This window comes from Python bivittatus, unplaced genomic scaffold (assembly GCF_059951505.1).
Source record: "Python bivittatus isolate LINGU-HERP-01145 unplaced genomic scaffold, Pbiv_v1 ctg000020_np1212, whole genome shotgun sequence".
In the NCBI taxonomy this organism is placed as follows: domain Eukaryota; kingdom Metazoa; phylum Chordata; class Lepidosauria; order Squamata; family Pythonidae; genus Python; species Python bivittatus.
The window spans coordinates 65,272,529-65,289,470 of record NW_028277030.1 but is presented as its reverse complement, the minus strand read 5'-3'; the positions used below and the strand labels follow the sequence as shown (position 1 = coordinate 65,289,470).

Genomic DNA, 16,942 nt, shown 5'->3' with positions numbered 1-16,942 from the left:
CATATGCAGCCAAATAACAGTATTAATAATGTTATTTATAATGTTAAACCAAACACTTCATCATCTGATTACTAATCCAAGAACTGAGTTCTGAGCTGTGTTGCAATAGGTCAAAGTTGCAAGGCCCCAGCATGCATTAAGTCATTATTTATATAGGCAAATATTATTTTTCTGTCTGTATTCTGATAGAGTAAAATTAAGAATTTCATAGCCTCAGGCCATTTCTTGACAGGGCAGTTGCAACACACTAAGTTGGATTGAGCAACCCACTGATACCATTGCTAAGGGCTTATTGTCATGCTATATCTTGGTTTCTTCCTGCTGCATTAATGAGAGTCCCCCTGCCAAAAGAGGGGGGGGGGGGTTGCAAGCAGTAAATATTCCTTAAACAGTGATCATTTTGCATGGAGTGATCTATGTGACTAATGACTGGGATGCCGGACTTGTTCTGCTTCCTACATCCTGGTGATCCACAGAAGAGGAGAAACAGAGGACTAGGTAAAAGGATCAAAGTATATCATTGTGAAGAAAGATGTGTTGTGGTATAATGCTTCTATGTCCTATGAGTGATTGATTGATTGATTGATTATGTACCATCAAGTTGTTTTTTACTCCTAGCAACCACATAGATAGATTTTTTCCAAGACAATCTATCCCTAACTTGTTCTTTTATGCGTCCCAATCGCCTTTGTAACTGGGTCCATCCACCTTGCTGATAGTCACCCTCTTCTTCTCTTTTCTTCCACCTTTCCTAGCATTACAGCCTTTTCCAGAGAGCTGGGTATTTACATAATGTGTCTGCAGTAGGATAATTTGAGTCTGGTCATTTGTGCCTCGTGTGAGAACTTTGAGTTGATTTGTTCAATGATCCATTGGTTTGTTTTCTTGGCTTTTCATGGTATTCTCAGGCATCTTCTCCAACATCAAAGTTCAAAAGCATCAATACTCTTCCTATCCTGCTTCTTTAAAATCCAACTTTCACTTCCATAGGGTGTCACAGGGAATACTGTGGCTTGCACAATTCTGAACTTTGTAGGTATAGACACATTACAGCATTTGAATATCTTTTCCAAGGCCTTTGTGGCTGCTCTACTGAGTGCTAGTCTGTGGAGTATTTCTCGACTGCTTGTTCCTTTACTGTTGATAGTTGATCCTAAAAGGCAGAAGCTATCCACCACTTCAATATCTTCATTGTCAATTCTAAGACTGGTTGTTCTACCTGTTGTCATTAATTTGGTCTTCTTTATATTAAATTTGTGTCTCATTTTTTTTGCTATGCTCTTTGACTTTTACTACTAGGGCTTTCAGATCCTTTGCATTTTTAGCTATCAGGGTAGTGTCATCACCATAGCTCAGGTTATTGATGTTTCTTCCTTCAAATTTAAAACTTCTACCATTCTAGCTTCCCTTGATATATTTTTGGTATATAGGTTGAATAAATAAGGGGAGAGTATGCAGCCTTGTTACACTCCTTTGCCAACCTGCAGCCAGTCTGTTTTACCATGTTCTGTCCATACTGTGGCTTCCTGACCTGTATATAAGTTTCTCATGAGGACAGTGAGATGTTCCTGGATTCCCATTTTTCTGAGCAATTTCCACAGCTTGATGTGATCGACACAATCAAAGGTTTTCTATAATTGATGAAGCACATACTGAATTCTTTTTGGTATTCTTTGGCTTTCTCAGTTATCCAATGTGCAATGAGTGGAGGGGGTCAAAAAGTAAAGAGAAAAGTTTATTCAGCAACATTCAGCAACAATAACCATTGGCTCTGTCCCACAGAAGCAGATACCAGCACTGAGGTGCTTGCAGTACATACAAACACACAAACATGGATAGCACAGGGTGTCTATTTCTATTTCAATGTATGCTTTTGTTTTATATGGTTAAACTTTACATTTTTTGCAAGTACAATGGCACAGTGTTCTCTATATGATTTTTTTAAAACATCGATGATCATTTCCCCTTTCCAGAATATCCTGGCATGCATAGTGATTTATTAGCTTGGTTTCCTTGTATATAACCTGTATGTTTAGAGATAATGCAGAAGAGCCTTTAATGGTTCCTACTTTCTCACTTCTTCTACTCTCTCAGCAGTAGAAATGTTAGCATAGACAGCATCCTGGCCTGTTTGATAAGTGGCAGTGATGATAACTATAGCCATCTTTGCAGTAGAAGTTGTTTTTAAATTTCCAGTGCTGCACCCTGGCTATCCATCCCTCATACATTGCCTGGGATAATTGGGCAGGTAAGGTGAGGTGGTAACCTAGAAGGCCAGAATTCTACAAATATACTTTTAAAAATAATGAAAATATCTAAAAGGTTCAAAGGTTAAAAAATCAGAATGATTGTACTCTGGATAGGCAGACCAAGAAAAGTTGCTGTAATTAAGGATAACAGCTTCCTGAACCTGACTCCAGTGATGTTTAGTCTACAACCAGTCACACAAGTGAGTACTGCTGTGCAGAATAGGTGTAAGAGTGGAGTCCTTGGGGTTTTCTGAACTTGGTTGTTTTCTTGCAAACATTTTGTTACCCGGCTAGGTAACATCTTCAGTGCTGGAATGGGCTGGGGTTTGCTCTCTATTTATCTGCTGTGGCCTGCCTTGCCAGTGTTGGTGGGGGCATGGGTTTTGTTCTGTTTTATCCTCCCCCCCCCCCACAGTAGTTCCTTGATTAGGGTATTGTTTACTGCTTGAATGTATGTTTGGTGGTAATCTTGTTGTTAATCTCTGCTTATCTGGGTGATGATTGCTGGTGAGGGAATGTTCTGATCTCTTGTTTTCCTTTCTATTGTCTCTTTTGCATGGTATGTAGATATTGTTTATCTCTATTTGCCTGTTGATGGCTGCCTTGTCTGAATACCAGGTTCCAAGAATTCCTTCACATTTTTGGATTTAGCTTGGTCTAAGATGCTGACAGTTTCCCAGTTGAAACTATGGTTAAGTCTGTCCATGTGTTGTGAAAATAAGGAGTTTTCAGGAAGGTGGGGGCTGGGGGTGGGGATGGTGTTGTTAACTTACAGTGTATCTGATGGATCCAGAAATGCTGGCAGGCAAATTTTACTACTAAGTGTATAATTAAAAGAACTTGGAAGGTCCCTTTCCATCATGGTTGGAAGGATGATTTCTACTACTGGACCTTTACAAATGCCCATTAATCTGCCTGGACAACGCTCTATCCCAGGTTGGATTTGGCATCAAATGACAGGACAGTGCTGTTTATAGTCTTCAATACTTTCCTTAACTGCAGACAACAAATTTATTATCAGTCAAAGCTAACTGGCTGATTGTAGTGGTGAAACATAGATTCTCATATGGCAGCCTATATGAATTTAATGTGGAGTCAATCCAGTGGCCCTGTTAGGATGGCTGGACATGAATACTAAGGCAAGGAGAAGAGCACCAGGACACATTAGACTGGATTGTTTGCTTTTCAGTACCCCCTTCAATCATTACATCAAGCCAGTACTCTTGCAGTTATAAATTCAAAGAAACTACAAATCAATTTGAAATGCTTTGTTAGTGTGGTAATAATGGCTTTATTTGTTTGTTTGTTTGTTTGTTTATTTATTTATTTATTTATTTTATTTATTTATCTCCACCCATCTCCCGCTAATGGGGGACAAAGTGTATACCTCTATCTGAATGTTATACAGTCAGATATACCAAAGCAAGGGACCAATTCCTTTACCAGCTAAGCCACAGTAACAGTGTTGGCTTTACTACTGTACAAGACTAAAGTTTGGGCCGGTGTTTTTTCAATAAAGTCCATTTGAATGTTAAGAAAGGGTCATTCCAGCAAGCAGAAGGACAAGGGCACAGGCCATAAAGCAGGGGTTCCTAAACATTTTGCCATCACACCTCCATTTAATCTTAATGTACGTACCCCCCCTAAAAATCCAAACACCAAAATGAACACAAATGAACAATAAAAACAATACAATGAAATTTTGGGAAAGGTGGATTTATTGTAAAATGTACAACTACAAAGTTCTTCACACCTCCCCTGGTTTCTGTCTGTACCTCCCCAAGGGAAGTACACCTCACAGTTTGGAAAACCATGCCATAAAGACTTCTCAGTGCTGTGTTGTAGACATTCAGTGCAGGTCTAGACCATTTATTATAATACAGATGTGATTCCAGACATCCACCAATATTTTTCCATTTCAGTTTTATCTCCCTTTTGTGCATCCATTAGATTGGCCTAAGTGGGCAAGTGGGGGAAAAAAGAGTCAATCTTGATCAGGGAAAAAAAAAAAAAAGAATCAGGAGATAGGGTAAAAGAGAGGATGGATCAAAGAAGGAAACTTCAGGATGACAATAACATTTGGAGAGTTCTGAAGTGCCACTTCCAATTTGCTCAGTTGTTGGGGAGTCAAGGGCAAGGCAAGCAATGACACAGGAAGGCGACTAATGAGGGCAGATCCCATAACAAGTTCAGAGGATTTGTCCACCAAGAGGCAGCAGCTTGAACAGTACAGAGACAGAATGGAAAGGCAGCAATGACTGGATCTAGCTTGTAATTGTAGTATGCCACTAGGTGAAGACAATTACCATGAGGTTCATCAAGGACACCATGGGTTATACAATCATGTTCATGGCAATACAAGACAAAGGCTAAAGAATAACTAGGGAGACCAGGGACAGGAGCAGAAACCAATGCCTGCTTCAACTGATATAAAACTTGGTCATAGTCCTCAGTCCAAGTAAAAGACAAAGAGATTGTAAGAGTTCAACCTGAGAAGCAAAGTCAATAATCCAGGAATAACAAAACCTAACCATGCCAAGAAAAGAATACAATTCTTTTTCATTGCCAGAAGGATGATAATTGTAAAATAGCCTGCACCCACTAAGGAGATAATTGATGCTCACCCTGATGACTCAAATAGAAAACTTGAGAGTTACAAAATTGCAGCCTCTACAGATTAGCTTTGTGCCTATTGTCCACTAGATGGCACAAATGTGCATAAGTATCATCTCTGTCCCCAACCAGGAGGTCATCAATATATAACAAAATTAGAGCTTTGCATAGGAACAAAAGGATGACTAAAGTCAGCACAGAGTACACGTACAGTGTAGGATTCTCTATGTAGTTCTGTGAAATTCTGGCCACATGAGTTGCTCATGATTAAAAGTCAAAGCAAAAAGGTAACGTGAATCATTGTGTAAAGTGCTGAAAAGAATGGAGAACAAAGGCCTATTGTAGTTCAGTAACAAGGGATTGGAGTTCTTCAGTAACAACTCTAGTCAGGGAAGACTGAGGAATTTGAGGAAGAAGTACACATTCAATTTTTGAAGTAGGCCATGAGGCTGATAGTATACAGGCAAAGAAGATGTAGTAATTCAGGGAATAAAACAGAAAAAAAGGTAGTTGGAGAAGGCAGAGTAGAGGTCACGCAAGAGCTGAATTATGGTGTTCTTCTGGGACCTGTTATCAGCAGATAATTAAGAATACATACCTGTTGATGGTCCAGAACAGGTGCTGCTGGAGCCATTCTTTCTTTCTTTGAAATACAGGTAGTCCTTGCTTACCTACTGCCTCATGCAGTGACTGTTTGAAGTTACAATGGTGCTAAAAAAAATAACTGCAACCAATCCTCGCATTTACAACTGTTGCAGCATCTCTCAATCATGTGATCACCATTCACGTGCTTCACAACTGATGTGCATTTTCACTTCCAACAAGCAGAGTTAATACTGTACAGTATGGAAGGCGGAAGTAAAATTGTAAGTTGCGGTCATGTGATTATTCACTTAGCGACTATGTCGCTTCACCTAATGACCAAAGGAGAAGTAAGGTCATAAGCCCAGTTGTGGTCATGTGATTTTCTGCTTAGCAACCAAGTTGCTTAGTAACCAAGTTCCTGGTCCCAGTTGTGGTCACTAAGCGAGGACTACTTGTATCTGTTTATTTCATTTCTCATTAGTTTGCCTTCAGGCTCCTTATCTGAAACCTTTGTTTTCTTTTGCTTGCCTCTTCTTCCCACATATAATAACCTCTCCATGTATTTTCACTTGCTTTCCTATAATATATATGCATGTGTGTGTATGTATGTATATGCATGTATGTACACACACACATGCACACACACTGTGAGATCCATTAGCATTTTGCATATATTGGGCAGGTCTTCCCCATGAAAATCTGGAGCCACCTGAGATAATTTCACTGGAAGCAGTAAGAACTGAGCTGGACTCACAGGCTCTTATGAGTTTCTCTCACAAACTCTGATGATTTTGGGAAGGGATGGGGTCTCTTGGTCTCAGCTGGCACCCTTTACACATTTCTCTTCACCAAGCCAGGATCAGAGAAGGGATGGACAAGGGCAAGGTGATAAGAACAAAATCATTCAGTGATGCCAGATCCTGTTTCCCCAACTACTTACCAATCACTGCTTCTGATCCCACTTCTAACACCAAGTTGTTATGGAATAATGATTCTGTGCCTAACGAATAAAGTTTACCTAAACAGGTAAAGAGAAAAGCTTATCCAACAATGATCATTGGATCTATCCCACAGAATCAGACACCAGTATTGGGATAGTTACAGTATTTATAAACACGCATAGCTCATTGTGTCCATTTCTCATTGGTTCAATGTATGATTTGCCATACATAGTTAAACTGTAGAAAGTTTGCACGTACGAAGGTTCTTTGTTCCCTAGATGGTCTTTTCAAATGCTGACTAGTCATTTCCCCCTTTTTAGGATATTCTGACATGCATACTAATTTATTAGCTTGGTTTCCTTGTACATGACCTGTCCATTTAGATATAAAGGAAAAAGACCTTTATTTCTCTCTATAGGTGGTTTACCTCTATGGCCATAGGTTTTCAGTTTACTTTCTTTTAATTTTTTGGGTGGGGGGAGGGGAAGAGATTTGTGTTCTTGCGAGAAAGTGAAGGGGTTGGACAAGGCATTCCTTGTTTTCCTCATTTCTGGAAAAGCAAGTTCTGATTCACCCTTGGTACTCTCTGAGCACTGTAAATTTCCAAACAAGCAAAACATGTCCATTCTTCTTCTGTCTTGTAATCTAAAACAGACTGCTCTTTCAAACTCTGCTTTATTTTAATTGAAGAATGAGAACCCTCACTGTCTATAAGTGACCTCAGTCTATCATTTCATTTTCTGTTAAGTACGGAAGAACTGCACTGTTTACTAAGAACACTCGAGGGCAGGAATAATGCTCTTGTTTTCCTCTTACTTTCCAGAACCACACAAGAAAGAAAAGCCAATAGAAATAGGTAGCAACACTCTATTTTCTCACTTCTGCTTCCTGGAAGCATATTGATACAGTATGCTATCGAAAATTTATCATAACCCTTTTACCCTTTTATTTTAGCAGACTGGCCAAAGAAGGATGCACATGTAAAAGAATCTGGTAAGCCCTGGGTAATTTTTTTTTTTTTTTTTGCAAATTATACTTTCTGCTTTGAACACTTTGTATTAATTAACACTAGACTGTTGGCATGAGCGTGTCATAAAAGAAGAGATTAAGTAGTGAAATAAAATGGTATGAAACATTCTGTCCCTGTGGATTACTTAGGACTCCACATAGCCCCCTATCCACTGCCTCAAAAGCATCCATATTCTAGCCTTTACTGAAGAATTCTTGCTGTGTCTTTAATCCATACATTGAGTCTGAGTGGACCATGTCTGCCTATGTGATTACATTTTTCTTACTGTAATTATCTCCAATATGGAAGGCATTTGAAGGAGAGGCTAACAGTGAAATTGTGGGGCTTATTATTTTCCTTATAGAATTCTCTGTTTTTATCAAACTTTGTCTGATAATATGTCCTTTTAAATGTTTATCCTCCTTTGTGTCTCTCTATCATAAATATCTGTGAAGTCCATCAGCTTCTTCCAATATTGATATTCAACTATTCAGGAACTTTATCCACTGTTATGCATGACAAGCAATTTGCTTTCTGATACAATATCAGTTTTGAAGAGCAAGACCACCTCTGTCTTTTGAACTTGTAAAAATTTTAATTTGGATGTTTTCCCACTCCATATAAATTGCTGACAATTTCTTGCCATTCTTGTAAGGTTCTCTCTGGGATTGAAATTGAGGCCATTTGGAACAAATAATGGATCTTGGGTAATAAATTCATCTTAATGATTGCAATTGATCCTGGCTTTAGATCCCTCCACCTTCTGAGATCTCTTTTGATTTCTCTGGCTGGGTGACTTTGGGCCAGTCACTCTCTCTTAGCCCATGATATCAGGATTGGGCAATAAGCCAGTCAGTCACTTCCTGTCGCAGCCAATGGATAAATATTTGGTTGATCTGGGGAAAAAAAAACGGACTCTGCACATGTGGGAAAAATGCTAGGAAGAAAAAAAATCTGATGTTAAGAATGAGGGAGGGACATTAAGAAAGATGACAGAATTTGAAATGCTCATACAAAACCAATACCATTTGTTAGGGTGCATATACAAATTCCTACTTAGATATGACATAGAGACAGAACAAATAAAAAACCTTATGATAAAATGGGTGCAAAACTTCAAAGAAACTGTCACAACACAACAAAGGGAAGAATTATGGATTAAATCCATAATATTTACTCCAAGCTACAATCTGAAAGAAAATTGGTACAAAATGTTTTACAGATGGTACACAATGTTGGGGTTCTGAAATGTTAGTTCAAAAACCCTGAGGAGGAAAGAGGATTCATTCCTACCTCGTGGAGAGCCATGAGGAGAAGAGAAGAAAATGAGGGAAACTGGAAAAAAGGTGGGCTCCAAGCCCCTCCCACATAAAGCAGCAAAGCTAGGCCGCAGCAGAGCCACCCCTCCCTTTGTGTTTGTGTGAGACAGGCCTGGTTGAAACCCCATATTTTCCAACACACAACTCCATCAGTTATCTCCAAGATAGGTAAATCATATAGTAATAAATACTGGAAATACCATGAAACAGAAAGAACATTTTTACATGTGGTGGACATGTAAAAAAACTCAAAAGTACTGGAAAGATATACATAGTACAATGCAGAGAAGTTTGGAAATTAAATTTGAAATGAAATCAGAACTTTTTTTTACTAGGTATAATCCCAGAATATATCAATAACAAATATCATAATTTACTTAGATACATGCTCACAGCAGCAAGAATAAATTTTGCTCAACATTGGAAGAAAAATACAATTCAGATGATATCTGATTGGGAACTTAAACTTGGCAAATAGGCAGCAATGGCAAAATTAACACAATATATACACAACAGAAAGAAAGTAAGAGCCAGTTAATCCCTGCTTGGTTTTAATTAGGAAATCACAAGACTAATTATGTACTGTAATCTTGGTCTATCATTTCACGAATAATATGGAATATATGGAATAATGCCAATCTTTGCTGTCAACACTCTGATGCAGAAATCATGTTTGGTTCTTCTTCTTCCTAGAACCACATAAGAAAGAAAAGCCAATAAGTATATTCATTTTTTTTCTTTACTCCCCCAAAATATGATATTGGATATGGATATGGATTACACATGTTCAACATGTAGAATAACTGAAATCCTTATCTCTTCTGGTTTTAGCCAAAGTGCCAAAGAAAGATGTCCATGTAAAGGAATCTGGTAAGTCTGGGATAAAAACTTATCTCAGAAATGGCACTGTCCCCTTTGAACACTTAGTATAAATTAACACAATACTATGGAAATGGATGTTCCACATCACAAGTGACTAACTAGTGAAATAAAATATAAAAGTTGAATAATAGACTACATTCTATGTGGGTTACCTCGGCCTCATCTGCAGAGTCCTTTTGCCCTGACTCCAAGACGGTCTGGTTCCTTTTCTTGAGATGTCCTCACATCGGATCTTGGCATCAGGGCCAGATTGTGGGAGACCCACCAGAAAGTGCTATTTCCCACCAAAACGTGGATGAAAACATGAAAGTATTGCATGTATTGAGTGTATTACTTGAAGAAGAGGTACAAGCTGCTCAGTCTTGTTCTCAATTCAAAAGACATATACATCTTAAGAAGTTTATTTTAAAAGCCATCAAAAATGAATAGATCAAAAATTGCATTCTGCCAACTGTGAGTTGTATAGACAGAGCAGTCTCTTCAAACCTACCTTAACTTTAATTGGGGAATTAAAACAATCAGTCTCTAAGTGCCCTCAGTCTATAATTTTCTTCTCTGTTAAGTATTAAATCATCCACTGTTTACTCTGAACACCCAAATGCAGAAATCATGTTCTGGTCTTCCTCTTATTTTCCAGAAGCAGACAAGAAAGAAAAGCCAAGAGAAATAGGTAACCATGCTCGTATTTCCCCACCTCTGCTTACCTGAAAGGTGTGAGACGCATGCTGATTACCCATGATCAAGATTTATAATAATCAACATGCTTAAATCTTTTCATTTTAGCCAAGCTGCCAAAGAAGGCTGTGCATGCAAACAAAACTGGTAAGACTTGAGAAAAAATAAATCTGGGATATTCCATTTTCCACTTTGAATATTAACCAAAGACTACAGAAATGAGTGTTCCATAATAGAAGTGGCTAACTACTGAAATAAAACTTCAAACATAGATAGGAGACTACGTTCTGTCCAATGTCATGATTAATTGGCCAGAAGGGCCTTTTCGACCTACTGCTTTAAATGGGGACTTAAAAGACTCACTGATTTAAAGTGATCTCAGTCTGTGATTTTAACCTGTTTAATGTATGGAATTATACATTCCATTCCCTCAAATGCAGAAATCATGTTCTTGTCTTCCTCTTATTTTCTAGAAACACACAAGAAAGAAAAGCCAATAGAAATCGGTAATACTCTTATTTCCCATCTTTGCTTACCTGAAAGGTGTGTTGTGCATATTGATTATCCATGTTCAACATTTATAATCAATATGCTTAATTTTTTTCATTTTAGCCAAGCTGGCAAAGAAGGCTGTGCATGCAAACAAAACTGGTAAGACCTGGGTAAAAATAAATCTGGGATAATCCACTTTCCATTTTGAAAATTAACCAAAGACTACAGAAATGAGTGTTCCATAAGAGAAGCGGCTAACTACTGAAATAAAACTTCAAACGTAGATAGGAGACTACGTTCTGTCTGATGTGATTATCTGGCCAGAGGGGCCTTTTCGACCTACTGCTTTAAATGGGGAATTAAAAGACTCACTGATTTAAAGTGATCTCAGTCTGTGATTTTAACCTGTTTAATGCATGGAATTATACCACCACCACCACTTTATTTTGTACTCTCAGATGCAGAAATCATGTTCTCATCTTCCTTTTATTTTCTAGAAACACACAAGAAAGAAAAGCCAATAGAAATAGGTAATGCTCTTATTTTCCCATCTTTGCTTACCTGAAAGATGTGTTGTGCATATTGATTATCCATGTTCAACATTTATAATAATCAATATGCTTATTTTTTTTCATTTTAGCCAAGCTGCCAAAGAAGGCTGTGCATGCAAACAAAACTGGTAAGACCTGGGTAAAAATAAATCTAGAAAATTCCATTTTCCACTTTGAAAATGAATAAAAGACTACAGAAATGAGTGTTCCAAGAGAAGTGACTAACTGCTAAAAATAAAACACCAAATGTGGCTTACTCTTTGATTGTCTTCTGGCTCACTGGCATTGCCCTCCCCACTGGGAAGAGAGAGCCTATTCTATCAGCCCACCCCAGGTGACTGATGGAATTCCAGAGGAAGCTTGTGGTTGTCTCTGAAGATCTGGTGGCAGTTTGGGTGAGGCCTTACTGCCCGGCATGAGTTGTTGACTGGGGCCTTGGACACAAAACCCCTATGTGGCCTCTCCCTGTGCACCAAACCCAGGGCACACCTTGGGTTACTGAGGAAATCCAGGCGATGATGCCCCAGAAGAAATGTCTGGAGTGACATTGGAGGAAGATTCAAGTGAATCTGACTGAACATGGAATAAGAGCCCGTATTGCCTCATGGTGATAAGAGCAGCAAAATGTCATTATTGTGACTGTTGATAGCCATCCACTGCCCCTATTTAGGGTGACCCAGTCCTTCCTAGGCAAGGATGGCCACAGGATCATCTGCATGGCTGCTATGGGGAATATTCTAGATATCTGGGAGATAATGTCACTCAGACTGACACTGAGTTGGATTCTGGCTGGGTGGGTCTGGTCTAGGTGCCTAGGGCCCAGTCTTGTGGTATGATCTGGGTTGAGTTTAAACTGGTAACTCCTGAGGAAATGGACAAGGTTCTCTGAGCTGTTGCTTTGGCCACTTGTTTGTTGGACCCAGATCCCTCCTGGGTTGTGAAGGTGGCCAGAAAGGTGACCTGTGGTTGGGTCTTTGCCATGGTATTGGACTCTCTGAGGGATGGGGTAGTGCCTCCAGCCCAGAAGGAGGCAATGGTATATCCCCTCCTCAAGACCCAACAATTTTATATAACTACTGTCCCATCTCCAATCTTCCCTTTTTAGGAAGATTGTTGAGAAGGTGATCAGACTACAACTGCTGAGAACCCTGGAGGAAGTGGATTATCTAGACCTATTTTAAATGGGTTTCATGCCAGGATTCAATACAGAGACAGCCTTGGTAATCTGATTGGTGTAGGTGATCTGTGGTGGAGCTGGAATGGTGGTAGTGCATCCATCCTTATGCTGTTTGACTTCTCAGCAGCTGTCAATACTGTCCACCATGGTATCCTTTTGGATCAGCTCCAGGAGCTAAGAATTAGGGACACCATTTTATGGTGTATCTCTTCCTTCCTTTGGGGCTAGTTCCAGTCAATGTTTTTTGGGGGAAGATGTTGCTGCCTAGGCTCCCTAGGTTGCTCCTTCGTTGGGTGCCACAGACTCAATGCTCTCTCCCCTCTTATTCAACATCTATATGAAATTTGCTGGGTGAAACAATCCACCGGATTGGGGTTGGGTATCATCTGTGTACTAGATATCCAATTATACTTCTCAACCCCAGGCCAGCCAAGTGAGGCTGTAGAAGTCCTGTCCCAGTGCCTGGAGACTGTGCAGGCCTGATAGGGAGGATCCATCTCTACCCTACAAAGACTGAGTGGCTCTAGATATTAGGTTACCTAGATTCAGTAATATTACATCTTTAACCTTCGATGGGGATGCATTTCCCCATTCAAGACTGGTTTGTAATCTGGGGGTTTTCTTGGACTCCCAGCATCTGCTCAATGATCAGATGGCAGCTATGGCCAGGAAGGCCTTTGTACAAGTAGTACACTAGTTGTGCCCTTTCCTGGATTGGGAAGCCCTTCAGACAGTCACTCATGCCAAAGTCTCCTCATGGCTTGACTATTGCAATGTGCTATATGTGGGGCTGCCCTTGAAGACCACTCAGAAGCAGCAACTGGTCCTGAATGTGGTTGCATGAGTATGTGACATCTTTGCTGCATGACCTGCTCTAGTTGCCAGTAGCCATCTGGGTACAAATCAAAGTGCTGGTTATGACCTATAAAACGCTACATGGCACAGGGCCTGGTTATTTGAGGGTGGTGTCTGTCTGGCCAATACAAGGTGATAGGGTTAGCACACTCTGGGTTCCTTTAATCAAGCAGGGTCATCCTGGGGACCCAGGAAGCTTATTTTCTCTGTCATGGTGACTTTCCTCTACAATGAGATTGCTGTGAGATCTGGGGGCTCACACAAAGGGCCTTAAAGACCTGACTCTTCTCCGAGGCCTTGGCCTAGGGTGGTTGGAGCCCTTGCTGGTTGTGTTTATGTATGTCTTGTGTTGTTACCTCATTCACCATCTTTTCTTTATTTGTCTTGCTTGTATCTGTATTGTATTTTTATCCTGCTTATTACATTATGAGCCACCCAGAATTGGTTTGGAGTAGGGTGGCTGCTAAACATTCTATCCGATGTGATTATCCAATGAGAAGAGTCTTTTCAACCCTGTTTTGTTTTAATTGAGGAATTAAAAGACTCCCTCACTTAAAGATACCACACACATTCACTCTGTGTAATGTATGGAATTGCAGCCCTCCTCCACCCTTTACTATGTACCCTCAAACACAGAAATCATGTACTGGTCTTTCTCTTATTTTTTAGAACCACACAAGAAAAAAAAGCCAATAGAAATAGGTAAATATGCCATCTTTGTCCCACCTTTACTTCCCTGAAACATATTGATATAGTAGAGCTGGTCAAAATGCATAATAACTCAGTATTTATATCCTTTTATTTTAGCCAAACTGCCAAAGAAGGATATCCATGTAAAAGAATCTGGTAAGACCTGGATAAAAAAGAAATCTGTCTGTGAAATTATATTTTTCTCTTTAAACACATACTATAAATCCACAAAGGAATGTTGAAATGAACATGCCATAAAGCAAGTGACTAAGGAGAGAAACAAAATGGTGGACATGTACTGTGGTGAACATTCCTCCCACTGTGGGTTAACTAGGCTTCATCCACACAGTCTTCTTACCCTGGCTCAGAGGCAGTCTGCTTCCCTTTTCTTGAGATGTCCTCACATTGGATCCTTTGGATTTGGGTCAGCCTGCAGGTGATCCAGCAGAAAGTACTATTTCCTATTAAAACATGGATGAAAACCTGGAAGAACTGCATTTCAATCCAGTCATTGGAACAAGAAGTGGAAGCTGCTCAGTCTTGCTTTTAATTCAAAATGCATATGAGCCTTAAGAAATTTTTAAAAACCGCAGAAACAAACCCATGAATAAATAATAAAGCATTGTGCCAACTGTGAGTTATCTAGTAAGAACAGTCCCTTCAATCCCAATTTAGTTTTAACAGTCAAATTAAAAGACTGACTTAAAATGACTTCCATCTATCATTTAATTCTGTGTAAAGTAGGGAATTACCCACTATTTGTTATAAACAGCCAAATACAAAAATAATGTTCTGGTCTTCCTCTTACTGTCTAGAATCTCACAAGAAAGAAAAGCCTAGAGAAATTGGTAAGTATAAATTACTGCCCCACCTTTGCTTTCTTGAAGCATATTGAGCTGTGGAACATTTATTAAAACTCAGTACTTATAACTTTTCATTTTAGCCAAGCTGCCAAAGAAGGATATCCATGTAAAAGAATCTGGTAAGATCTGGATAAAACAAATCTAGCAATTTACACTTCCCATCAATTAACCCAAAATTATTATTTTGTGTTGAAAAAGTGACTGTCCAAAGAAATCAAATGACAAGGATGGATAATAGAGTGCCTTCCGCCCACTCTTGGTGTTCCAGAGCTCATCCCTTGCCCTGACTCCAAGATCATTTGCTTACCAGTAGTTGAGGATATATCCTCGTATGAAATCCTCTTTCTCAAGGCTGGCTTGCAGCTGAGGCAGGCTGAAGCTACTCCAGTTGATCCAACCAGAAAATGATCTTTTCCATGAGGAAGCAGAGGCAGACCTCCTCCATGACTATTCTGTGTTGCCTGGGGGAGGAATCATTAGTGTTGCCAACATGCTGGGCTCTAGACCCATAGATGGACCATCCCATCCAGTTATGAGTGCCCTCCATGGCTAATTTAATTTTGACTATCAGAGAGATTGGAACTTTCACATTTGAAGTTTATCCTTCCTTTGTAGGGAGAGTTGGTCTACGCAATTCAGAACTCTAAAAACCAAACTGGGTATTCCCTAAGTTCAGGATTCCCATCAGTAATTGCTAGCCCATAAACAGAATCTAGCAAGACTGAAAGTATTTCTCCCTGCCTTTCTTTTTAGTCTCCAGAAAACTAGGGAGGGTCCCTTCTGAAATGCTTCCCATGCTTTTTCTCCACCTGTGGACTGAGCTGCCTCTTATCAGACCGTTGCCTAGGCTGTGGGTCTTCCTCCTGTCTCCCAAGGTCATTCCGACATACGATCACAGTAATCTCCCCAAAGCTTTAACAGACATTGCACATCCCAACACCACCTCTTACCATGGTAGTCTCCCCACCCCCACCCTTCCCCACTTCATAGTCTTCCTTCTCTGCCTGCCTGATTTTAGTCCCCCATCAGGAAGCCCCCCAGCCAAGGATGACTCTTTTCCTCCATCCTGTTCCTCTTCCCTCTGCTGCCATTTCCTTTCTCTTTGCACTTGGTGGAGAACTTTGCTACTGCACCTAACCACAGCAGCAGGAGGAGGAGGAGGAGGAGAAGGAACAAACCACTGTCTTTGTGCCAGGGGAAGAACTTTTCCCTTTAGTGTGAACACCCGAATGCTGACATCATGTTCTGGTTTTCCTCTTACTTTCTAGAACCACACAAGAAAGAAAAGCCAAGAGAAATAAGTAAGTACTCTCTTATTTTGTCTTCTGCACTTCTCTGAAAGATATGGGCATTAAATGGATATTGATCTTCTGTGTTCAATCTATGTCATAGTCAAAATGTTTGAATCTTTTTCTTTTAGCCAAACTGCCAAAGAAAGATGTGTATGTAAACAAAACTGGTAAGTGCCATCTAAAAATAAATCTAGAAAATCGCACTTTTCACTTTGAACAATTACTATAAATTGACACAATTCTATGGAAATGAGCATTCCATAAAACCAATGTATAATAGTGAATAAAAATGGCAAACCTGGATGATAAACTACGTTCTGCCCACTTTGGGTTTTCTATTTAGAAGAACCTTCTCAATTTGGCTTCATTTTGATTGGGAAATTAAAAGTTTCACTGACTTTAAGTGACCTCAATCTATCATTTAATTCTGTGTAAAGTAGGGAATCACTCACTGTTCTCTATAAATGGTGAATGCAGAAATAATGCTCTGATCTTCCTCATACTTTCTAGGACCACATATTAAAGCAAAGCCAATAGAAATAGGCAAGCATGCTCTTGTCTTCTATTCTTTGCTTCCTTGAAACATATTGATTTGATACAGACATTGGTTAATCATGTCCAACATTTATAATAATCAACATGCTTAGATTACTTTAGCCAAACTGCCAAAGAAGGCTGCATGTGTAGACAAAACTGGTAAGACCTATATAAAAATAAATCCAGAAATTTGCATGTTCCACTTTGTACTG

General features: G+C 39.6%; 1 protein-coding gene across 38 annotated transcripts in view; it reads left to right on the top strand.

Annotated features, from left to right (window-relative positions):
• Positions 1 to 16,942, top strand: part of TRDN (triadin) — a 241,826-nt gene that overhangs the window by 152,107 nt on the left and 72,777 nt on the right. For 18 of the 38 annotated variants that reach the window (XM_088140165.1, XM_088140069.1, XM_088140151.1 and 15 more), the window contains 15 exons: positions 7,212 to 7,244; positions 7,343 to 7,381; positions 9,548 to 9,586; positions 10,236 to 10,268; positions 10,382 to 10,420; positions 10,747 to 10,779; positions 10,886 to 10,924; positions 11,263 to 11,295; positions 11,406 to 11,444; positions 14,018 to 14,050; positions 14,156 to 14,194; positions 14,854 to 14,886; positions 14,982 to 15,020; positions 16,170 to 16,202; positions 16,322 to 16,360. In XM_088140165.1, the coding sequence (XP_087996291.1) occupies positions 7,212 to 7,244; positions 7,343 to 7,381; positions 9,548 to 9,586; positions 10,236 to 10,268; positions 10,382 to 10,420; positions 10,747 to 10,779; positions 10,886 to 10,924; positions 11,263 to 11,295; positions 11,406 to 11,444; positions 14,018 to 14,050; positions 14,156 to 14,194; positions 14,854 to 14,886; positions 14,982 to 15,020; positions 16,170 to 16,202; positions 16,322 to 16,360 (543 nt within the window). The remainder of the gene's footprint in view (positions 1 to 7,211; positions 7,245 to 7,342; positions 7,382 to 9,547; positions 9,587 to 10,235; positions 10,269 to 10,381; positions 10,421 to 10,746; positions 10,780 to 10,885; positions 10,925 to 11,262; positions 11,296 to 11,405; positions 11,445 to 14,017; positions 14,051 to 14,155; positions 14,195 to 14,853; positions 14,887 to 14,981; positions 15,021 to 16,169; positions 16,203 to 16,321; positions 16,361 to 16,942) is intronic. The other 20 variants (XM_088140181.1, XM_088140224.1, XM_088140239.1 and 17 more) reach the window with 17 other exon arrangements.